We start from the raw sequence: 25,462 nt of genomic DNA, 5'->3' as shown, positions 1-25,462 counted from the left end.
CAGATTTCTCACTATCGCCCCCTATCGGCCCCCATGAAGTATTGCAGCCAGTTGATTCACACACATTCTTCCATATATGGTAAGTTCCGCCCCCTTCCTGGTCCCCATAAAGAATGTTAAAAGCATTCATAGTGTTATTAACACTAATATACACTAATTAACACTAACATGTATTAAATATGTATATATATATATATATATATATATATATATATATATATATAATATATATATATATATATATATATATATATATATATATATATACTAATTGTCTGATATATGGTGAAATGAAGAAAGGTACTATGAGTGAGAGGCCTGTGGTCCTTTATGTAGTTGATGATTTACTGGAATGTGTAGGTGAAATGGAAAGGATGAGAAATATTCTTGTGACTTTGGTGAACAGAACACCGGGGTCAAATGTGGAATTATTTAATAATACTTAGGAAGTAAATAAACTATGATACTATCTCACAAGGGTCAAATGGAATGGAGTGTATATAGAAGACCTAAATGCTGCACATGAAACATTTTTAAACAGCTTTGGTATTATGTGATAAACATGTAAGGAATAACATAGAGTGGGCCGGTCACTATAGAGAAATAAATCCCTTCAGGGTGATGCAGAAGCCTGACATGCATCCTTCAAAACCATGAAAAGACAACACCTATTCCATATCACTACATACTGTATTAAGAGTTAAGAAGGCTCTTGAGAAGAAGTACGCTAAAGGACTCTACAGACAGACCGCTTTATAATAATAAAGACCCTAGAAACTAAAGTCTCTAGTGTTGAGTGTGAAATATAGCATGTTGCTTCAGCCTGCAATAAAACGGTTGTCAATTGAATTCATAATACTTTCTCATCTCCTCATTTTTATACTCAATATACAATGTCAATGCTGTGTAAGAAGAATGATTACATATTTAAATGCTGCTACACAATAAATAGGATAATATATGGATTATATATATATATATATATATATATATATATATATATATATTATATATATATATATATATATATATATATATATATATATATATATATATATATATTATATATATATATATATATATATATATAATATATCAGTCTTATTTGTGAGTGAAAGTAATTCCACCCTATTCTCGCGAGAGTTCCACCTATTCTCGCGAGAGCGAGAGAAATGCGGGCAGAACAGCAGAGTCAACGAGCAGATGAGAAATAGAGAATAGAGAAGAAAGTCACAATCTATTAAACAAATAGCGGTTGTTAACTCACTTCGGAGCACAGAAGAACTCTGGAAACTATACCTACCGGAAGCGGAGCAGTGTTTGAAGACCTGTGAGTTGTTTTCGGCAGAGACTGGTGAGTTACCTGAGCGAGCTAGCTCGCGCTAGCTAGCGAATGCTAACAGCAGTAGCTACATGGTTTATCAGTCCATGAAATGGCGGAGAACTTGTAAAAAACATGAATGTGACTTACGGCTACTTTTCACTGTCTGTGTTAAGAGCTAAAGCTATTATTTTGCTCGGATTATTAGCTATTTATTTTGCTGCTCTGTGTGTGTATTTTCTGTTTTATTCTGAGATGCACTGTTTGAGGTGTGTGTTAAAGCCTGCTAAAGAAGTTAATTCATAACAAGGCAGATACTCTGAAGTCTTGAATGTATTATTTTAATGTGTGTTAAAGGTGCATTTTGTTATTTTCAGCTCATTTCATACATAACGTGTGCAATGGTTAAAAAGAGTGTTGAAATTCATTTTATTTCATCTGGTCAACGGATAAAAAAATACCATAATTCATGGTAAAGGGTTAGAAATAATTCATGTTGATTAAATGTGTGAAAAATTTATGAAAATACTTACCTTGAGAAAAAAAGAGAACTGTACAGTTAAAAAGATAATTCATCTAAGCATTACTGTGTCATTTTTTATGATGTTTCTGTTTTGCATGGGTATTTGTAAATAATTACGTATTACTAATAGGTGTAATTACTTGCCGTGTCTGAGAAACAGATGGAAGCAGCTTCGTGTCCACAGGACAGTCCTCAACAGGTACATTCACCTTTATCACTTGTTGTTTACTGCAACAGCCTCTCTTAGGTTTAAGTAACTGAATAAAGCAAATGGGCTCATTGTGCAGTTAATTTATTGTCGATCAGATCTACTAACAGTTAAATCTAATGCTACAATGTCACAATGTCATTTAGCAGACGCTTTTATCCAAAGCGACGTACATTTTAGAGTTATACATTCACATTCACACACCAATGGCACAGCCTTTGGGAGTAATTTTGGGTTAAGTGTCTTGCCCAAGGACACATCGACATGGAGAAGCCAAGAATCAAACCACTGATCTTCCTATTGGTGGACGACTGCTCTACCTCCAGACCACAGTCGCACTAAATAAAGCAAATGGGGTCATTGTGAGGGTAATCTATTGTCGATCAGATCTACTAACAGTTAAATCTAATGCCTCAATGAGGCAAAAGATAAAAGCACTTTTAAGATGGATCTGAACCTGTCTGGGCATTTTCTTTTGGCCTAAATATCAGTGTAATCCAACACATTTACGATGTCCCCACAATGTACTTATGATACTATTAGTGTTAAATAACATCCAGAGATGCTTAGTCCCCGTGAAGGATGATAACATGGTGTGTATTAAAGTCCCCATGAAGCTTGTTGTATTGAAGATGTGTTAAAGCAAACACAGGTTTACTCATTAGTCTGAAATATTACAATTTGGTGTTTTCTTTCCTGTGAAGTCTGGTGTTTTGGCATGTACTAAAGTTTAAAGATCCTTGAACATGTATTTTTATCTACTTGAGTTTTATATGGTGGGCACATTAAGGTCTTAATTTTTCCATTGTTTTCTTTATATATCATTGCAGATGACATTGTGTGCCCTGGATATTCATCCTATAAAGACGTCCCATCCTCTTGCCGTGTCTGAGAAACAGATGGAAGCAGTTTCGTGTCCACAGGACAGTCCTCAACAGGTACATTCACCTTTATCACTTGTTGTTTACTGCAACAGCCTCTCCTAAGTTAGTTTTAAGTAACTAAATAAAGCAAATGGGGTCATTGTGCAGTTAATTTATTGTCGATCAGATCTACTAACAGTTAAATCTAATGCTACAATGTCACAATGTCATTAAGCAGACGCTTTAGTCCAAAGCGACGTACATTTTAGAGTTATACATTCACATTCACACACCAATGGCACAGCCTTTGGGAGTAATTTTGGGTTAAGTGTCTTGCCCAAGGACACATCGACATGGAGAAGCCAAGAATCAAACCACTGATCTTCCTATTGGTGGACGACTGCTCTACCTCCAGACCACAGTCGCACTAAATAAAGCAAATGGGGTCATTGTGAGGGTAATCTATTGTCGATCAGATCTACTAACAGTTAAATCTAATGCCTCAATGAGGCAAAAGATAAAAGCACTTTTAAGATGGATCTGAACCTGTCTGGGCATTTTCTTTTGGCCTAAATATCAGTGTAATCCAACACATTTACGATGTCCCCACAATGTACTTATGATACTATTAGTGTTAAATAACATCCAGAGATGCTTAGTCCCCGTGACGGATGATAACATGGTGTGTATTAAAGTCCCCATGAAGCTTGTTGTATTGAAGATGTGTTAAAGCAAACACAGGTTTACTCATTAGTCTGAAATATTACAATTTTCTTTCTGTTTTCTTTCCTCTGAAGTCTGGTGTTTTGGCATGTACTAAAGTTTAAAGATCCTTGAACATGTATTTTTATCTACTTGATCTATCTTCATCCTGACATTGTCTTTACCTAAAAAATCATTGCAGATGACATTGTGTGCCACGGATACTCATCCTGCAAAGAGCTCCCATCTTGCTGTCATGTCTGAGAAACAGATGGAAGAAGCTTCATATCCACAGGACACACCAGGTGCATTCACCTTCATCACTTGATGTTTACTTTTACAGCCTGTTTACGTTTGGTTTTATCAACTAAATAAAGCAAATAAGCTAATTGTAGGCGTAATGTATTGTCAATCAGGTCTACTAACAGTTAAGTCTAATGCCTCAATGAAGCAGAAGATAAGGGGATGTTTAAGATGGATGTGAACCTGTCTGGATATTTTCCATTGGCCCAATGATCACTGTAATCTGGCACACTTACGATGTCCCCACAGTGCACTTTTTATGTTACTATTAGTGTTAAATATGATCCAGACATGCTTTGTCCTCATAAAGGATGATAACATGGTGTGTAAAGATGTCCCCATTAAGCCTGTTGTATTGAAGATGTGTGAAAGCAAACACAGGTTGACTTATTAGTCTGAAATATTACAGTACAATTTGGTGATTTGTTTTCCTCTGAACCACTGAATCCACTAACAGACCAGCATTCTGGGAGCGGAGTTCTCTGGTAGGACAGTAGGAAATGATGAGGTCTTTCAAATAAAGTACATTATTTCAAAAACCAAAGCACTTTTGAGGGTCTTCCCTCTGGCCTAGAATGACATCTGATCACCAGTTGTGACTTTGTAGGTTTATGGCAGCTGTAAACCGATGGACTGAGTGCTGAAAACTGTGATCAAATCACTGAGAACAGATGCCTTTGATCAGCCTCATAATTTCACTTGTGCTGATGCAGGACTTGGAACTGTAGCTTCTCCCTTATACTGTTACTAAAACCTTTATTTTTGTCTCCCTACTTACAGGTAGAGAGCCACAGAAACCAAGACCCTGGCAGTCAGCAGAAATCAGGGCAGTAGAGAGACAAATGATTAAGTTCATTCGGTCTGCTACAGTACCAACAAAGGCAGATTGTGAGAAATGTTTAAAGCGACACTACGTAACTTTTTCACCTTAATATCATATTTCCAGAGTCATTGTGATGGTACATCAACTTCCAACAGGTTTAATGACACCTCTGTCATGGTCTGGGGGGGTCTGTTTCACATTCACTGGCACTATGTAACTTTGAGGAGCATGGTAGGAACCCTGCCACACTAAAAAACTACAAATTTTACGGCTTTGACTGCTTTACGGCACAAACGTCACTTCCCCCTCCTTCCTGATTCGTAGTCGAGACGAAAATGGGCGGGGCTTGGAGCGCAGAGCTGAGGAGAACTCGTGGTGAGAGAAACGTGGAGTTGTTATCATGGCTGAAGCAGCGAAAAATCCGAAGAGAATAAAAGTTTTATCGCAGGAGGCGAAAAAAAGAAAGCGGGAGAGTAACAAACTAAATGCCCGGACGAGAATCAACATTGGCCCGGCGTTCACGCGTTGGCGTGAGCTGAAAGACGAGGAAGGATGTCCGACCGATGGGGATTTAGCCCTGTTATTGTTGGACTAGTAAGTACATTTATATCATCTATATACACTTCTTTTGAGTTTGTAATGTGTCTTGTATTATCACTGAGGCCATCTAGTCCTCCGTTTATGTTCATAAACCCAGTAGAGGTCGGAATTATCAAGCTGGTAGCTATTTATTGCTGAGATGGTAATTTTCAAAAGCAAATGTTAGGATTATCAGTCGTAAACGATGACTGCAAACCGCAAATATAAATGTTTTAGGTAAATGTGTAGCTTCCTCCGTTGGAAAATTCGGGATTATTATCTGAGTTTGCATGTGATTTACCTGACCAAGTCGCTTGTGCTGACTGTAGGTTACAGAGACAACGGGGGTTCTGTTGTGTTCCTCCCCCCCTTTTTCATACATGTTATTTCTCTACAGCTATCAAAAGAAGGAAGTCACTTCAACTCCCCACAAACAACACCCTCTACAGCCTATAGTGTCCAGCATAACAGAGGAGTCGGACCGTGATAGGTACGTTTTTACAGGGCCTGCAGTTTTATGTTTTGTGTAACGTTTATTTTATTTTTTCATCATTGTCTGAATTTCTGTTTTCACTCAGGGGTGAATTTCAAATGGAAGGTGTGCAAATGATGGAAAAACGCGCTGAGGCAGAAGAGGTCTGTGTTTTAGAGGCCAGGTGAGTTTCATTAGCTGAAGGCTTTAGTACTTGTGGTTGATTATGTAAAGTGTAGCACAGTTTTTGCTCTTGCTGCCCCTTCTTAGTTTGTCTAAGACAGTGAATGAATGTTTATTAGTGTAACTAATGTTGACTGAATGTATCTTTTTTCCACACTTGTATTTCTATTATTGTCTACTGAAAGTGTACTTATATTCTACTCTATCTGCAGCATTCATTCTCTGAGTATTGTGGAGGAAGAAGAGCACCAAGACTCTCCGGATGAGGATGCAGTCAATGATCCAAGGAACAGCTAGTAAGTCTTTCTAATGAATTGTATTACATTTTGTATTGTTGATATTTCTTTCCTGCTTACGTATATGTGTGTTTATGTGCAGTATTGAAATGGATGAGAACTGGAAAGACCCAAGATTCTGTGAGGATGGGGACAGCTCGGACGAGGAATATGCTCCGTTTCTGCAACTACAGTATGTTGAAATCATCTCATGAGATCATTCATCGTCTTGTATTGGTATTAGGAGTAGGAAGTGTATTAATATTATTATTATTAGTAGTAGTAGTAGTAAGGAAATCTGTAAGATTTCCTTATTTTGCCTTCTTATTTTGCTTCTTTATGCAGTGTTGGTGGTGTAGCATCAAAGGCTGCGAACATCGAGCAGCTTCAACAAATAAGTATGGACGAGACTGTGCTAGATGTTGCCATCCCCGACCCCACAGACGATGAATTGACAGATTTGCCAGACGAACTGAAAGTTGTACATGAAGATGAACTGATTGAAAAGAAGGCCTGCATCTCTTACCTTGACAACTTGAAGATGCTGACCTCTTATCTGCACTTACCTATGAAAGCATGCAACTACCCGGACAGAATAACTGGTGTAAAATGCCAAGGAAGACCACCATTTCAAGTTGAAATGAATGCCCGGGGAACTGGAGTTGTTTTGGAATGGGTAAGCATACAATCATTGTGTGTGCGCGTGTGTGTATGTGTGTGTGTGTTCTCACACACAAAAGAACATTTTTAAGGTTAAGAATTGAAAACTTGGTTATTTTTAGGTTATGTGTTGGTGTAAGCGTGTCAACATTGTAGTAGTGTTTGGAATAGTAACTATGCTGCACTTCTTTGACTTTTCGTTTTTTTTCTTGTAGCTATGTCCTTTTGGACACATCCTCTGGAGGTGGAATTCACAGCCACTTTTGAAATATGGGATGCAAGCAGGGGACTTCATGCTCTCCACAAACATTTTATTATCAGGAAACAACTACAGGAAAGTGGCTTTTCTGTTCAACTGCATGCAGATGGGGATGGTAGCAGAGTCAACATATTTCAAAATCCAGGATAGCTACTGCATTGAACCTGTTGACGAGTTCTGGCAGAACATGAGAGCTGGTGTTCTGGCCCGTTTACGCGAGAAGGACAAGGTTGTTCTTCTTGGTGAGTCCTTGTTTTGGTAGCTTTGCCGCCTGTGATCTGTATCCATAAAATGTTAGTGAATAAGACAAGAATAATTGTTATATCCTGCTATTGTCATTTTGCTAGTTTGCTATAACTGATCAAGACCATGTTGTGTTACCTTTGTAATGTTTGTTTTTTGTCTCGTCTTCCCATAAGGTGATGGCAGGATGGATTCTCCAGGTATGTGTGTGTGTGTGTGAGTGAGTGAGAGTGAGAGCGAGAGAGAGATTTTGATTTGCACAGTTCACATATTGACGACCATGGTTTTCATTCTGCAGGCCACTGTGCTCAGTATTGCACATACACAACCATAGAGCAGGAATCTAGAGACATTGTGCACATCGTCTCCCTGGATAAGCGAGAAACGAACCGAAACTCTGTGATCATGGAGAAGGAGTGCTTCATACGAACCATGGATGCACTTCTGCCGGTGATACGCATAACAGAAGTGGTCACTGATGCCCACACACAAATTTCTGCTTTGCTGAGTGAGTGAAATGGCCGTAAGATTTGGATTCTGGATGTTCAGATGGATGTATTTGTGATTGTAAATGGTTCTTTTTTTTCACAGATCCAGAACATGGAAAATACAAAGAATGGGGACTACAACATTCCCTAGATATTTGGCATGCAGCGAAAAGTTTAGGGAAGAAGCTCAGACGGGTATGCAATTTCATTGTATTATGAAGGATTTGTTGGTGACTAGATTTCTACATTTTTATAACGTGCTGCAATGAAGCAGCATTTTTATTGTGACTGTCTAACACTGGTCTATTCTGTTTTCAGGCTGGTACGGTGAGGGAGCAGTCTGAACTGTTGCCTTGGATCCGGGACATCGTGAACCATTTCTGGTATTGTGCTAAGCAAGCATCGTCTGTGGAGGACTTCAAGGTATGTTTGTGCAAAGTAAATTGATGCTGTAAACTAAAACATGTGTTTGAGTTGGGTACAGATGTATTGTCCGATCACACAAGTTCAATCATGGTTTCTAATTGTGCAGATGAAGTGGCATGCTGTCATTCATCATGTTCGCAACCAGCACACATGGGCAACTGGAGCCTGTGAGCATGAACCACTGGATGATGACGCCCAGGAAAAACCTTGGATAAAACAAGGTAATTCCAATCTATTTTTATGAGGAGTGTATGTTGCTTTGAATGGACTTTTGTCCATCTCACAATGAAATGTGTCATTACAGGTTCAGCAGCTCATCAAGCCCTTGTAGCCGTCGTCTTGGACAAGAGATGGTTGAAGGATGTAAAGAAATTCATCACCTTCAGGTATGCACTTTTGTCAACACCTATGTCAGTGTGTTTTACAAAAACAATTATCCTGAAACTACTACAGCTGGTGTAAGTGTTGCTACTGTATCAAATGTCAATATCTATGTAAACAATTTGAATCTGCAGGTCTGTATACAGATATTTATACACTGATGGTAAAAGCAACACATTTGTAGATACAGTGAAATATAGCCAGAAAAATGAAATATATAGGCAAAGTATACACTCCCAGATAAAAAGAATACAATATAAACACCATATAAGTATATAAAAGAAATCTACTTTGTTGGAATTATATTAAAATAATAACAAGGGTAGTAAAAGAAACCTTATGGTGTTTATAATGTGTCGTTTTATCTTGTGAGTGTATAAATATATACATTTCTGTATTTTTTAATATAGCTATACATTACTTGCTTTTACTGTCTGTGTAATTACCGTGACTTCAACAACGAAAAAAATTCAAACTTGTGATCAACAAAGTATGTCGATTGATTTATAGGTCAGTAATTATCAGGAAGACATAATGTTTTTGTATCTTTATTCTCACACTCTGCAGGACTACATCAGATCTGGAAAACTTCCAGAATCACATACTAATGTATGCAGGGAAGCGGTTCTCCTACACTCCAGCAGTGTATCACACGCGGACTCTGCTCGCTGCAATTGATTATAACTGTCACAATGGCCGCCTCCCAGCACGAAACAAGGATGGACACAAGATGTAAGTTTATGCATATCTGCAGAGCAATTCCCTATTGTAATCTTAGAGCAGTTTCTTGATAGTTGTAAAACAAGAGTATTCTGAAATTGGTGCTTCCTTATAGTTACAGACGGTACTACAATAAGAAGTCAAAATCCTGGAGTGTTTACGCACTAAAGGAGAAGAAGGATTACTTCTACATTCCAGACCTGCAGAGAGCCATTCTTAGGAGGAGGCTGCAAAGTGGAGGTGGCCTTCCCAGGAGACAGACACTTAGGCCAGATGACCCCCGGCGCTTAGGGCTCCTGGCTCCAGTATCGCCCCCCCCAACACTCGAGCTAGTTAGGACACATGTGACACGTGGTGAGACTGTTCCCCAAAGTGAACACTGAGGATCATGTGTGTTTGTACATGGACTAACAGTTGTTCATTACTGCTACTGTGATAGATTACTTATTGTTCATAATAATGTATGGGATAACTGCTGTCACTATGCAAATAAGAAACTTCAAGAATTGTTCTATTTTCTGAAAGTGTGTAAATAAAAGTCTGTCTTGTTTTGCACAAATGTCTTTATTTTGAACACACACAAACACAGGAAAAAATGGAAATAAGAAAAAAAAAACAATATCAAAATATTTTCAGTAATCCTCAAAGGTTCCATCCTATAGAAGACGGCGAACCCTGAAACCAGTGTACTGTCCCATTGGGTCTGTAAAGGTGTCTCTGATTTTCCAAACACAGCAGCTTGGTATTACAACTCTGTTGCCCACACCCAGGCGCCCATGCTGCCAGAGCACAAACTGGCGATATGCTGCGTGTCGGTTCTGTCTTTGCTCCTCCCCAGGCTCCTGGTGATCTTCAATGGCAAAGATGTCATTCCAGGCTGCCCGGGCCAGACGCAGCACCACTTCATCAAGGATGTATAAGCGCATGTGGGCCATGTTGCTTATACATGTCTCTGGTGTTTGCCTACAGCAGAGTCTCTCCCGGTCCGTGTTCATTTCCCTGCAGTTGGAACAGGAGCACCAATGGAGGTCCCCTCCACCTGGGTCTCTCTGCTGTTCAGGGTCCCTCAGCAGAGCCAAAGCATCAAACATTAGGCCAGGGAGTCTTGTCAGGACCATTTGGAGCAAATGATCCCTTTGATCAGGCCCCAATGCCTGGATAGTGGCCTGCATGTCAGCATTCCTCTGTTGGTGTAGATCCTGAATCCTCTGCTGGCTCTCGTGGTCTAGGTCTTCAGGTATCCTTCTCGCTCTTCCTCTCCCCCTCCCCCTCCCTCTCCCTCTACCTCTACCTCTACCTACTCCCCTCCCTCCTCTGCCCCTTCCCCTCCCCCTCCCCCTCCCAGTGTGTGGGGGTTCAAACTCTGACGATGCAGAGGTAGAGGTGTTCTCAGGAAAAGCAGATTCCTGATAAAACGAGACAGAATTGTTATGATACAAATGTAAATGTAGAGTTCTATGTTCAATAAGAATCCAAATTAAAATGTTTTCACATTCGTCTTGGGTTTTGGTAATTCTAAAATTACTGACAATATCAACAACAGACACAGAATAATAATAGTGATCATAAAATTGTGTAATTATTGGCAATGAGGGAGCTTTATAAAATAATAATACCATTGAATAGAATTACAGCACTAGAGGAAAGAATGCAATGCAAAGAAAATGTATAGAACATTTCTACTATTTATCCTGAGAACTGTAAAATTGTGCAGGGCTGAGCAAAACATTCACAGGTTATAAAGTATTTTTTTGTTTTGTCAGTAAGTATGTTGGACTACTAATTTATGACGAAGTCCCTCTAAAAAACGTGACAGGAAAAATGTGCAGTAGAACAAAACCAGAGTGTATGAGTTTGTAATTTGGGGCGCATTATCTCGCTGAAACAGCACAGGGGGGCGGGGGGAGGTGCAGAGCGCTGAAACAACTTAATAAAACCAAGTTGAACTTAGTTATTTTCAACATCGTCATATTATATTGTTTAACCAAAAATAGATGCATTACCTCTTCACTATCCATCCTGCAAACGACCGCTGAAAACACAAAAGTGGTTTTGAAAGTCCGTCCCGTCTTCTCTCATCAAAACAAATGCACGCGACGGGGACGGGGGTTTTCCGGCAGTACGCGCTGGTGCTCATGGGAAATGGAGTGTTCTTTCTGGTAAAGCAGTACCGTTTTTTGGCCAAAGGAGTCGCCAAACTCAGAAAAGCTGAAAGTTCCGTTGTGCTGCTTTAAGAGCTGAAGCTGAAAGTCTCTGTAACCGAAACTGTCAGAATTTGAAATTCTATGTGTACAATAGAATCACAGCATTAAAAAGGACAATGCACTCTAAATAGCATTGTGGGAGCTTTTTTTTGTTATATGTTCTGTTAATGGTCTTCTCTTCAAAATTTCACTTTGACCTTGTTACCTTTTTAAAAAGTTGGGTGGGGTGGTATTATGTGCTGACTGAGTAGTAGCAAAGTAATCATGGTATCAGGATCCTGCATGATTCTAGGTGCTGCTACAGTAGATGTGAAACTCGACATTATGTGTTGGGGTTTAACTCAATTTTGTAATAGGGTTTCATCTCATCCCAAGTGCAACATGTTGGAGAATTTACTATTATTTGCCATTTAAATATAATATAAGGTCCCCACTAGTCAAATATAAATCTGTGTGAAGTATGCAAATATATGCAAATGTATGCAAATGTTGTCCCCAGTAAACAGGTTAACTCGTTTGACAGGAAGTCCCCATATATCATGAATACAACACATCAAAAACAAAACATCAACTTTTCAAAGATTTAAAGGTGTGTTTAGGCTCAACAACCAATGGCTACTTTACCTAATTTTTTTCACACTTGTAGAACCTCTAGAAAGGGTGGTCCCCAAAAGTGATGATTGCAAACTTGGTCCCCATCAACCATGAAAACAAGTATGTGTGTGTGTGTATGCATATTTGTGGCTATGTGTGTGTGCGTGTGTGTGTATGTGTGCATGCATGAATGTATGAATATGTATACGTGTACGTGAGTGTGTATATGTCTATGTGGCTTTGTGTATGTATGTGAGTATGTGTGTGTGTGTGTGTGTGTATGTGTGTGTGTGCGTGTGTGTGTGTGTGTGTATGTGTGCGTAATAAACCAAACAAAGCTCCACCTGAAGTGTATCTATAGTGGGGGAGGGGGGGAGCAACCCCGCCACCCGCGAGACCAGAGGCGGACCAGGTTGAACCCGGAACCCAGGCCACCAGCAACCCCACAGAGGGGAGAGGTAGGAAGGAGGCAACTCACCGCCAGCGAGGCTCCACCTCCCCGTGGCGGCGGCCGAGGGGGCCCACGACACGGGAAGAAGCAGCCAGGGATCCCGCGGCGGCGGACTGCGACCCAGACAATCCCCGGCCACCCGGTCCGGGCCGGACACGTGGCCAGGAGGCCCTCACCCTCCAGGCCAACGACCCCCACCCGGCAGGGGGCCAGCCTGCCCGGAGAGACAGAGCCGCCCCGGCCGCCAACGCAGGCAGGAGCACCCGCCCCCACGAAAGTGGCCCTCCAAGACCAGAGGGGCGCCCCGCCGCGGAGGCAGCGGGGGGGACCGGAGACGGGCCCGGAGAGAGGGAACCCCCCAACAGGGAGGGGGGGGACCGGAGAGAGGGAACCCCCCAACAGGGCGACACCCGCGCGGGCCCGACAACGGAGGGCCCCAGACCCAGTTATCCCATTCATTCAGCCATTCACCTATTATTTGTTGCAGATTTCTAGTGCTTGATGTGATGCCTCCGTGTGTTCTTGCTTCCCGGATTGGCAGTGGATGCCCCCCCCCCGCACCCCCCCTCCCAAAAAAAAAAGAAAAAAAGATCACTGGGTTTGTATGTGTAAACAAAAAAGAAAAGCACAACTAAAGATGATATATAAAGAGAAGATTTCTAAAACTCAACTTGAATTTAATGCCAGCGAGTAGGAATGAGTTTTATAGCAGAGATTTAAATGCCACAACAGTTTGAGTTGTTCTAATTCACAAAAAGGGAAATTGTTCCAGGAAATGGGACCATCTACTAAAGAGACCCGGTCGCCTCTGAGTTTTGATCTGGGACCTGCAATGACCATCTGATTGGATGTTGCGCCCTCAGATAAAAGATAAAACCTTAAAAACTAGCAATAAAATCTTAAAATCAATTCTAAAAGGGACAGGAAGTCAGTGGAGGGATGTCAGAACCAGAGTAATATGCTCACATTTTCTGGTTCCAGTTTAGAGCTGCAGCGTTCTGGATTTACTGAAGTTGAAGGATTAACTGATCTAAACCAGCATACAGGAATTACAGCCATCCAGAAGTGTAGCTATAAAAGCATGTATGACTCTTCCAACATCATTGGCCAACAGTCGTAACTGGAAAAAGCAAGTTTCAAAGTAAATGATCGGGGCCGACCTTCCCTCCATCCAGGACCTGTACCGGTCCAGAGTCAGGTAAAGAGCTAGGTACATCTCTGCAGATCCTCACACCCGGTACACAAACTTTTCAAACATCCCCCGTCTGGTAGGAGCTGCAGATCACTGCTCACCAAAACCTCCGTCACAGAGACACTTTCTTCCCTCAGACCGTCACTCTGCTGAACTTTCAGTGGTCAGAGTCTCAGATATTTGAGCAATATCTTCATGTCTGTAAATATTGGTTCTGTCTTGCATATAGTGTACATATGTTTGATCGATGTGGCTTTTTATTTATATTTTATTAGACGTGTCAAGAACGTTTAACAACCACTTTAGCAGCTATTTTAACTTTGTCTCAGCTATTTTATGTCTGAGGACAAACTCAGTGAGTTAATGATGTTCCTTTACAATATGCTGATAAGGAAGAACTGCTGAATTGTGTTTCATTGTTCCTGCAACAGTAAATATCTGTTCTATTCTGTTTATTACAAAAAACCAACATGAACAACAGATTCAAACATCTAAATCTGCTGAGGTTTTTATTCTCCACATACCGTTCACATTCAGGTTGATGAAGTTCTCCTTATTTCCAGTGAAGGTGCTGACGTTACACAGATATCTGCCCTGGTCCTGAACCTTCACTCCTCTCAGCAGCAGGGAAGCGTTTCCTCTGGAGATCTGGTCCTCAAACAGAGATGTTCTTCCTCTGAACCTCTGGTGCTGCTCTCCCAATCGGTCGTGTTTGTGATGGTAGGAGTGAACCAGGGACTCTGGTGGAGTCTCTTGAATCCAGTGAATGACAACGTCATCATGAGCTGTGAAACTGCAGGGTAAGATACAAGTCTTGCTGACCTGACAGGAGACCTGTGTATCTGCAGAAACATCAGAGGAAGATTCAGAAGAAGACATTAACAGGAAACTCAGCCACTTTGAGGAACATGCAGTTGTGTTATGTCTTCATTAAATATCTGCATACAAAAAAGCTGATAGAATAAAAATGACCGGTCATAATTATGAACTTTAATGGAGGTTTTATTTTACCTACATAACATTTTATCATGCAGTTATAAACATAACAACTAGTTGTCCAACTGATAAAATCAAATATTCTGCTTTTCTTTCTACGTTTGTTTCCATCCATCCCTGAGAGAAATCATTTATCCATCAGCCAGTGAGAATATATTTCCAATCTGAACAAACACGACTTCCATGTGAAATGTTTTCACTGTCAATTCAGAATATCCAGATGTGTAACGTAAAAAACAAGCCACACAGGAACAAATGTGATACAGAACTTAAAATAGCATCATTACACACATAGATGAACAGATCAAAACATTCAAACAACAACAGAACGTCCGAGTACATCGTCCTGACTACCAAACATGAACTCAACATGAAATATCACTGATTTCTGTTAAGATCCTTCTCTTCAAACGTCTCTGGTGACTGAAGTCAGCAGAATGTTTGTCCTAAAATAACTTTGAACAGCCTCCAGCTGATGTGAATTGCTGCAGCCAGAGTTGTGATGATCAGCAGAAGACTTCATATTTCATCAACCATCTTCCCTTTGGTGGTTTTCTTTTAAATCATAAACATTTTCTCCTTCCATATAAAACCTTTATGAGCCGAGCTCTGACTTTAAAGACTTAATCCTTCCATATTTTGATTATTAACACAACACTTTGTTCTCATAGGTTTTCTGAAGAGGACTTTGACAGCAGTCTGGCAGTTAAAGTTAATTATTAATTCTGAAGGGAAATAACTTTAACAATTTTATCTGTTAACGTAACTTTACTGTAATTGTTTATCTTGACAGTTATAATTAGTTTCTTTCTTTCTTTCTTTCTTTCTTTCTTTCTTTCTTTCTTTCTTTCTTTCTTTCTTTCTTTCTTTCTTTCTTTCTTTCTTTCTTTCTTTCTTTCTTTCTTTCTTTCTTTCTTCTGACGAAAGGAGGGCATTTTTGCCCTACTCAACGTGCCGAAAAAAAGGCACCAAATTTTGCACACAAGAGGGCCTGGCGAAAAATGTGATATTTAATGGTTTGCATTAATGGGCGTGGCAAAATGGCTCAACAGCGCCCCCTAGAAAACTTTGTGCCTCAAGCCCCACAATACGGTTTGACGTACATGCATGAAAATCGGTACACACCTGTATCATGTCACAACTTAAAGAAAAGTCTCTGCCGCCATGGCCGAAACCGAACAGGAAGTCGGCCATTTTGAATTAATTGTGTCATTTTGGCGAAGTTTATGCCATTCCTTCGGCCGTTAATACGGCCCGAACCGTAACGTGCACCCAGGTGTGTTATACATCAAAATGTGCGTCTCCATCCTGCGACAACACGCATTACTTTTATCTTTCAAAAGCATTACCATGGCGACGCTAGATGCCAAAAAGCGCGCCCACCCTTCATCTGGTTGGTTCAGGCAGAAAAAAATTTGTGCCTCAAGCCCCATAATACGGTTTGACGTACATGAACGAAAATCAGTACACACCTGTTTCATGTCACAACTTAAAGAAAAGTCTCTTGGCACCATGGCCGAAAACGAACAGGAAGTCGGCCATTTTGAACATTTTGAATTAATCGCGTAATTTTGGTGTAATTTATGCCATTCCTTCGGCAGTTAATACGGCCCGAACCGTAATGTGCACCCAGGTGTGTTATACATCAAAATATGCGTCTTCATCCTGTGACCACGCGCATTACTTTTCTCTTTCATAAGCGTTACCGTGGCGATGCTAGATGCCAAAGAGCACGCCCCCTCTTCATCTGATTGGTCCATATTTGATAGTTCCCCAAAAGTCACCAAATTTTGCACCAAGCCAGGCCTGGCGATAAATTTGATAGTTCATGGTTTGCATTAATGGGCGTGGCCTAACGGCTCAACAGCACCCCCCTAGAAAACTTTTCTCTGCCATAACCTTTGAACGGGTTGTGATAAAGACATGTGGGTGGTGTCATCGGACTCGGTATTGAGTACTTGACCTTCATTGGCCTGTATTAGCCCCGCCCCTTTTCTGATTGGTTGTCCCTATTTCCTGCTGTAACTTTTGAATGGTTTGACATAGAGAGTTGTGGTGGGTGCCATCGAACTCGGTTTTTAGTACTTGACCTTCATTGGTGCAAATTCTTTCTTCTGATTGGTCGATATTTAATAGTTACTAATTTCTGCCATAACTTTTGAATGGTTTGACATAGAAAGTCGTGGGTGGTGTCATTTCTGGTATGCTAATGGGGGGTGATGGCCATGAGTGCGAGGGCCCGTTCATCGCTGGTTGCAGCTTTAATTATTATTATTATTACTTTGCATTTTCCATCCCATCCCATTTTTTTCCAATTTGGACTTTGCCAATAAATAAATAATCGATGAGCAGAACCTCCCCCCACACATATGTGCAAGTCTTGTGATGATGATGTTAAATTTTTCATGTTGCTTTTGAAATTTGTCATGTTGCTTTCTGTGCTGAGGTGTTTTTTTGCACGTTTACACTATGTATTTATACACTGTTCTCAGCAGTTGACTCATGTCTTATGTTATTTTTTTCTCTGTGCCCTGATGGGTTGTACTGGTTGTCATCTCACTGGCTGGGATGCCAGACCAGCGACAATAAAGCTATTCATTCATTCATTCATTCAAGACATGGAAAAACTTATTCATGCATTCATTTTCAGTAGGTTGGATTATTGCAATGGCATCTTTACAGGCCTTAACAAGAAATCTATCAGGCAGCTGCAGCTGATCCAGAACGCTGCCGCCAGAGTCCATACATGGTTGGTCTGTTAGTTCCCTATAAAGCTTCCAGACCCCTTAGGTCATCTGGATCTGGTTTGTTGTGTGTCCCAAGAACCAGAACCAAGCAAGGTGAGGCAGCGTTCAGTTATTCTGCTCCTCACCGGTGGAACAAACTTCCTGTAGACCTGAGGTCTGCTCCAACTGTCTGCTCCTTTAAATCAGGGTTAAAAACATTACTGTTCACTCAAGCGTACCCCTAAATTAAACTTACCTGCTGTATTCTACTGCCCTAATTTTTAAGAGCTTGTGCTTTTTATTATTTTACTTATTTTCTTATCATCTTATTCAATCTTATTTGTTATTTACTGTCTAATTATGTTGAATTATTTACTGTCTAATTATGTCTTGCCGCTTTTAATGTCAATGTAAAGCACTTTGAATTACCTTGTGTTGAATTGTGCTCTACAAATAAACTTGCCTTGCCTTGCCTTGCCATTCATTCATTCATTCATTCATTCATTCATTCATTCATTCCTTCCTTCCTTCCTTCCTTCCTTCCTTCCTTCCTTCCTTCCTTCCTTCCTTCCTTCCTTCCTTCCTTCCTTCCTTCATTCATTCATTCATTCATTCCTTCATTCATTCATTCATTCATTCATTCATTCATTCATTCATTCATTCATCCATCCATCCATTCATTCATTCATTCATCCATCCATCCATTCATTCATTCATTCATTCATTCATTCATTCATTCATTCATTCATTCATTCATTCATTCATATTTTTCCAGTAAAGGTATGTTGACTCCTTTTTTTCGACCAAACTGAAACAAATCTACATTCGAACCTCCTGACAAACGAGCTCCATGTTGACGTCTTCACCGGTGTGGTGATAACTAAACACTACATCAGTAAAACAACATGAAGGACTTCTGATCAAAACACTGCTAAAGATAGTTAAATACATAAAAAGGTACATTTTAGTATTATTCTTGTTAGTACTACGATTTTTTTTGTAATTTGTATTGTTGAGTTTTATGCATATGTTTTTGCTAAATTGTTTAAAATAACCCACCAACATTTTGCTACGTCGTTTATGTAGGTTATTTTGGACTTTCATTCAGGTCCAGAGACGCTTCTTCCTCCTGCTGTCGACGGTTGAAGAATCCCGTCACTAAAGTTTCAACTTACTTGCACCGTAGACACATTTATGGATTTAACGGATGTTTACCCGCATATTATATCCAAACTGACAATTGTTGGACATTAGACGTTTTTATATGTTAGTCCTTTAAAAAATATCTGCTTACTCACCATCATTAGAGAAAACCGAGGAGCAGAAAAACAGACCATAAAGCATAAAACTGATGATTCTGTTCATGTTCTTCACCTCTCTGCTTCAGTTGGACGGTTCATTCTGGACAAAAGTATTTCTGATTATTTCCTGCTTGATCAGTAAGTTGTCTCTATTTCATTTATGGTTTTGGACTTTGTGCGGTGGGTGTGTCCGTTGCCATGGCGACTCATCAGATTGAGCCTCACCTGAGATGTGCTGTTGCCGCCATGAGAGACTCCAGAGGTAATTATTATCTAACTGATTGCCGTTGGTCACCTCAGTTCACGCATCCGAAAAACTGAGAGATCAGTTGGACTGTCAGTTGAGGTTTCAATTTCAATTTATTTATTTTGGTAGGGACAGTGTACATCAGGCAACATTTTCTTTTAGTAAAAAAATAAAATGTAGATGCACCCAGATTGCAGCCATAGGCTGATTTACATCGGTAGTCCCCCTGACCCAGGTTTGAAGAAAGTCCACTATCTTATCACGGTGGATCATGACAACCTGTGGAGCTTCTGGGCAGTCAAGTTGGTTAGTAATAATGTCAGTTTAGCACTAATTTATAGATAGAGAGCGGGTCGTCCACTGATTGGAAGGTTGGCGGTTCGAATCCCGCTCCGTCCCAGTTTGCTGTCTTGGGTAAGGCACCTTACCCACCTTGCCTCGTGTGAATGTGTATGAATGTGTGTGTAGGAGCCAAAACAGCATTTATGTTTTTGTTAAAAGAATATTTATGATTTCACCACTTCCCATATTTTTGGTTCTAGTCTATTGATTTGTTTTGGCAGTTTGGCTACTGATTGGCAGTCTGGCCACTGAGTGACAGCTTGGCCACGCCCATGGTAATTGGGGGTGTGGTGCCAGTTGACAAAGGGAAGTGGAAAATGTTTGTCAGACAATGGAGTCCGAGCCTTAGTTGGGAAGCAAACACAGTTTTTTAACCACAACTCACGTAGAATCTCACCATAGCATTCTCATACATTTTCTTTCTTTCCCATAACCAAGAACATACACTTTGTGCTGGCTTAAGAACTTTTGTAGGGTATTTTTTGAGTTTATTTTTTACACAATGACTGGCTGCATGGTGGATCTGGATCTACAACCAAGGTGCGTTAAAACCACTCATCTAAGGCTGGGGCTGTGGCTATATTAAAGAAAATAGCCAGAACATCAAGTTAAAAAACTTTTGCACTGGAGTTTCATGCACTGCTAATTGGACTTTGGACATGAATGGGATCCAAACAAAGTGGATATAACAAAGGCAACTGGATTTTGGGACAAGATATAAAGCAGACAATAATGGATGTGCAATGAAGCAAGTTGGAGCAATCATTGTATGTGAAGTAAGGAATTGTTTGGTACTGGATGTCCCAAATGCTGCTGTTGAAACTGCTGTTTGTTGGATGGCTCATGGATAATTTGCTGTGTATGGAAATTTCTGTGGTTTGAAATCTTGGTTTGAAATGGAGACAAAGTATCAGTGCGTCTGATCAGCGCTACTGAATCAATTGTCAAATATTGTGAATGGTGTGCACATGGTGCAGGAATTCTAAGTATCAATTTCAGATTTGAATGACCAATCAAAGAACATGGAGGAGCCTGCTGAGGCTGGTAAAGAGGAGATGACTCTTGTGAAAATGATTCACTCCCGTAGAGGAAAGCTGGGAGTGGTGACACGCAAACAGAATGAGATTCAAGCTCTTTTGGAGGATGAATCTGGACGACCTGATGCACGCATCATACAGCAAAAATGTGATGTGCTTGAAAAAGCTCTGGACGAATTTATTCAGTTTCAAGATTCTGTCACAAAGTTCATGTCAGAAGAAGAAAAAGAGTGTGACCAAATGGTCACACTTATGGTTTGAGCCCAAGAAAAAGCGCTTCAAAGACTTTTTGAATGATGGAGAAAAAGATAGTGTTGGTTGCTTATGAGGAGAAACTAACGGGGCATGAGTTCCCTGAAGTAGAGCCGGAAGACAGTGTGTCAAGGAGGGGGTCCACTGTCCGAAGCACTGCGTCCTCAAACATCAGAAGATTGAAGGCTCAGGCTGAGGCTGAGAGAGCTGCTTTTTTGGTTCGTGCAGAGATGCTTGAAAAGAAGCTTCAAATGGAAAAGGAAGAAGCAAGCCTTAAGGCAAAAAAGGAAAGGTTGCAAGTGGAAGCTGACTTGGCTGAATCCAATGCAAAATTAAAGGTATTGGAAGAGTATGAATCTGCTTCATCTCAAGTATCACGGATTGGTATAATGAAGACTCCAACTGATGGCATGAACGCTTATGTTGAGCAAATGGATCGGCTACAAAAAAAGCCACCGAGAACTTTGGAAAGATTTAACCCCTCACCACCCATATTCATAGAAGATGGTCTTAAAGAGGAGCAGAGTCAATATAGCATCCCTCCTATAAAGGGCCCCTCCACTACGTCAGCTGGAGCTAGAACCAAAACCCATCTACAGCAACAACCTGTGATGACGACAGGTGGCGCCACTCAGTCTTCTTTTGGTCTCCATGATGGAAATAAAGCTCTGGTTGATGTGTTGGCCAGAACATTGTATTGAAAGAAAAACTGATAGCGACCAAGACCGACTGTACTTTTTAGAGCAGTTCACAAGTGGACAGGCAAAGGACCTGGTCCGTAGTTGTCTGCACCTGTCACCCACAATGGGATACAGAGAGGCCAGGAGGCTTCTATTAGAGAACTTTGGCCATGACCTGAGAATTACAGCTGCATACATCGACAAAGCGCTCAGCTGGCCAGCCATTAAAGTTGAAGATGCAAAGGCTTTGCATTCTTATGGACTTTTTTTGAGAGGATGTTACAATGCACTACAAAGTGGTTTTAGTTTAGTTTAGTTTATTTTGTTTTGGTCATTTACATTTTAAGATGTTTGCATATACACACTGTATATGTACAGTATACACACAGGTATAAATATATATATGTGCACATTTCCTTTTTTTTTTTTTTTTGACCAAAAAGGTATAGGCTGAAGCCTCATGGCTTATTTTGCCTATCCTTTTCAACAAAGGCAGACTTCAGAAACAAAAGATACTAATAAGAAGAAAACGAAACGAACGAATAAAACAAAGAAAATAAACAAAGAAGAGAAGAAAATAAATGTGGTCACTCACGATTTGAGGACAGCTGCAGGAGGAAAGTTGCATAATTTAGACAGTTTAATATGAAGATAATTTATATTAGTGTTCTATATTTATCCATTATTTTAGATTTATAATTTTTTTTAAATTTATAAATTGAGCTACTTTTTTTTAGTTCCTCATCCAGGCGGTTCCATTGTTTCACCTTCGACACTGATACACCTTGACATTTTTTTTGTTCTTGGCCATTTCTGCTCAAAAATGCCATAGCCCCTTAGGTTGTGCCTGCTTTCTCTCACCTGGAACAACTCCAGGATACAGTGTGGGAGCATCTGGTTGTGTGCCTTGTACATTGTTATTGCTGTCTTGAATTTGATTAAATCGTATAATTTTATGGTGTTTGACCGGATGAAAAGTGGATTTGTTGGTGCGTAGTATTTAGCATGGTTGACAATTTTGATTGCTTTTTTTTGGAGTAGAAATATTGGGTTTATGTTTGTTTGATAGTTGTTCCCCCATATTTCCACACAGTAACTGATGTGTGGAAGTACGAGGGAACAATACAGTAGATTCAGTGAGCTCTGGTCCAAATTTGCTTTCATTTTGTACAGTATAGCTATTGTTTTGGATAATTTTGATCTTAAGTTATTAATGTGAGGTTTCCAGTTTAGTTTGCTGTCAATTATGATGCCCAGAAATGTGTTTTCATGCACTTGGTCGATTTCAACACCGTCAAACTTGATTTTGATTTGTTTGTCAATCTTGTGGTTTCCAAAGATGATGTATTTTGTTTTGCTTAGATTTAATGACAGTTTATTGATGTCCATTTTTTCAGAGTTTTAAGCTCTTTTTCAACTGTTACCTGGAGTTGCTCCAGGTGTTTCCCTGAGCAATACAGACTTGTGTCGTCAGCGAACAGAACACATTTCATATTTGTCAATATATCACATATATCATTTATGTACAGTATAAATAGCTTTGGCCCTAGTACCGAGCCTTGTGGAACCCCATAAGTGATCCTTTCCTTTTTAGAGTCGGCACCGTTCATATGTACAAACTGGTGTCTGTCGCTAAGATAGCTTTTTACCCATGTGTTCGCTATTCCCCTGATCCCATACCTTTCTAATTTCTGTAATAGTAAACCATGATGAATAGTGTCAAATGCCTTTCGTAAATCAACGAAAACCCCCACTGTATATTCCTTGTCATCAATTGCTGTAGATATATGTTCAACCAACTCCGTAACTGCCATCGATGTCGACCTGTTTGACCTGAATCCGTACTGGTGATTGGTTAATAGATTGTGATTTTCTATAAAATCGTCAAGCCGTACTACAAACAGTTTTTCTAAGATTTTTGAAAATTGTGAGAGTAATGAAATCGGTCTGTAGTTTGTAAAGTTGTGTTTATCTCCATTTTTAAAAATGGGAACTACTTTTGCGGTCTTCACGTTGGTTGGAAAGATGCCAGTTAGGAAGGATTGGTTGCAGATGTATGTGAATGGGGTTACTATGCAATCTATGATATCTTTGACCAGTGTCATGTCTATGTCAGTGCAGTCAGTTGATTTTTGGTTTTTTAATTGATGAACTATTTCCAGAATTTCACTTTCATCTACCCTCCTAATAAATATTGAATTTGGATTTTGTTTGATGCTCCTTTCATTGAGTTCCTCACAATCACTCGGTTCCACAATGTCATTAAATTCATCAGCTATTTCTTTGGTTTTATTTATAATAATATTATATTTAATAAAATGATCTGGGTAACCGTTATTAACCTTACCTTTTTTATTATACTATTTAATATTTTCCATGTTCCTTGCATATTATTTTTATGCTGTTCCAGTTGTTTATGATAATATTCCTTTTTTTAGATCTGATAATACTTATTAGTTTATTTTTATATGTTTTATATCTAAGTTCTGCTTCCTTGGTCCTATGTTTCATATATAATTTATATAATAGGTTTTTCTTTTTACATGCGTTTCCAAGGCCCTTTGTAATCCATGGCTGATCTAGTCTGGCTTTGTTCTTGGATGTAGCCTTTCTTAACGGACAATGTTTGTCATAATGCTTAATTATTGTGGACAGAAAGGCTTCGTAGGCCTGGTTTGGGTCGTCTGTGGCGTAGACCTCATCCCACGTAAGGATGCTCAGGTCTTCCCTGAACGCAGCAACAGATTCGGGTGTTCTACGTCTAGTGAGTTTGTGGTTGAGCATTTTGGTTTTGGTTTCCTTTTTAAGAAGCTGTGGGAAGATACTGAAAACAGGGAGATGATCACTGATATCATTTATAAGTAGTCCCGCCGTGGCTTGGCATTCTATTTCATTTATATAAATATGATCAATCAATGTGGCTGTTTCTATTGTGATTCTACTTGGCTTTGTGATTAATGGGAATTGACTTTTGCTATATATTGCATTAATAAAGTCCGTTATTTTAGGATGTCCATGGGGGTTTAGAAGGTCTACATTGAAGTCCCCACACATTATGTGTACCTTGTTACTTATGTTACCGAAAAGGTCATCTAGTTTTTGGTTGAATGTATCTAGACAAGATCCAGGTGTTCTATACACGCAGCTGATTATTATATTCTTTGTATCTGCACCAATAATTTCAATAGTAATCAATTCCATAATACCTTCAATGGCAGCTGACAAAGATGGAATCATGTTGCATCTTAAGGTTGCATCAACATATAATGCAGCTCCTCCAGATTTAGCATAGGTCCTATCCATTGTGAATAGCTCATAGCCCTCTATTCCCACATTGTAACCCTTTTCTTTTTCCAGCCAGGTCTCGGAAACTGCAATCACATTGAATTTGCTGAGTTGTTTCAAGTAGTTATCTATTTTTGAATGATTTTTGTAAAGACTCCTGCTGTTAAAGTGTATTATTGAAAAAGCACCTTCTGTTTTAATACTTTTGAATTGCTCATCAGTATAATACTCACAGGTATTATTTATCCTATTAAAGAAGTGGTTTTCTGGGTCTATATCATTACCAAATTCGTGCATTTTGTATTCCATGTTATCAAAGGTTGTCAAATTAAGGGTTTCATATTTTGAGTAGAGTTGATGTATGGACTCAGCCCCATGGCCCTCATTTACAGTAGATTCAAACAAATTAACATCAATATCCCTGAAAGGGAGCATTATTTCATCATCACTGGACGTCATTGTGATAGTCCTTCCTTTGGGTCTTTGCGTTCGATTTAGGACTGCAGCTTCCCATCCTACATACATATTTGCACGCACACATGCACACACATGCTCGCACATCTGCCTGTACGCATACACACGCGCACATACACGTGCACCTGCACGCCCCCACGCACGCACGCACACACCCACTCACACGCACGCATGCCTACAGATGGACACAAGCGCACACGCACACGGACACAGAAGTCCTCCAAGTAGCCATAGGCTAGACAAAAAATATCC

At 39.9% G+C, this 25,462-nt stretch overlaps 2 protein-coding genes and 1 long non-coding RNA gene across 3 annotated transcripts in view; 2 read left to right on the top strand and 1 right to left on the bottom strand.

Annotated features, from left to right (window-relative positions):
- Positions 1 to 25,462, bottom strand: part of LOC133446254 (uncharacterized) — a gene marked incomplete at its 5' end in the record, with an annotated part of 57,876 nt that overhangs the window by 31,759 nt on the left and 655 nt on the right. Inside the window, one exon of the mRNA XM_061724254.1 lies at positions 14,395 to 14,712. Within this exon, the coding sequence (XP_061580238.1) occupies positions 14,395 to 14,712 (318 nt within the window). The remainder of the gene's footprint in view (positions 1 to 14,394; positions 14,713 to 25,462) is intronic.
- LOC133446263 (uncharacterized) lies at positions 1,176 to 2,990 on the top strand. The gene is made up of 3 exons (XR_009782819.1): positions 1,176 to 1,354; positions 1,975 to 2,043; positions 2,883 to 2,990. It is a non-coding gene; the product is annotated as an uncharacterized LOC133446263 (long non-coding RNA).
- Positions 4,962 to 9,967, top strand: LOC133446247 (uncharacterized). The gene is made up of 15 exons (XM_061724240.1): positions 4,962 to 5,337; positions 5,720 to 5,812; positions 5,901 to 5,978; positions 6,190 to 6,273; positions 6,356 to 6,445; positions 6,598 to 6,928; positions 7,128 to 7,413; positions 7,591 to 7,614; positions 7,713 to 7,922; positions 8,006 to 8,097; positions 8,221 to 8,325; positions 8,435 to 8,549; positions 8,633 to 8,714; positions 9,277 to 9,441; positions 9,545 to 9,967. Exons 1-15 carry the CDS (start codon positions 5,144 to 5,146, stop codon positions 9,810 to 9,812), a joined length of 2,217 nt encoding a protein of 738 aa, XP_061580224.1. The 5' UTR covers positions 4,962 to 5,143; the 3' UTR covers positions 9,813 to 9,967.

The sequence above is a fragment of the Cololabis saira genome, chromosome 6 (genome assembly GCF_033807715.1).
Source record: "Cololabis saira isolate AMF1-May2022 chromosome 6, fColSai1.1, whole genome shotgun sequence".
In the NCBI taxonomy this organism is placed as follows: Eukaryota; Metazoa; Chordata; class Actinopteri; order Beloniformes; family Belonidae; genus Cololabis; species Cololabis saira.
The sequence above is the reverse complement of the archived record's forward strand: the minus strand, read 5'-3'. Positions and strand labels throughout refer to the sequence as shown.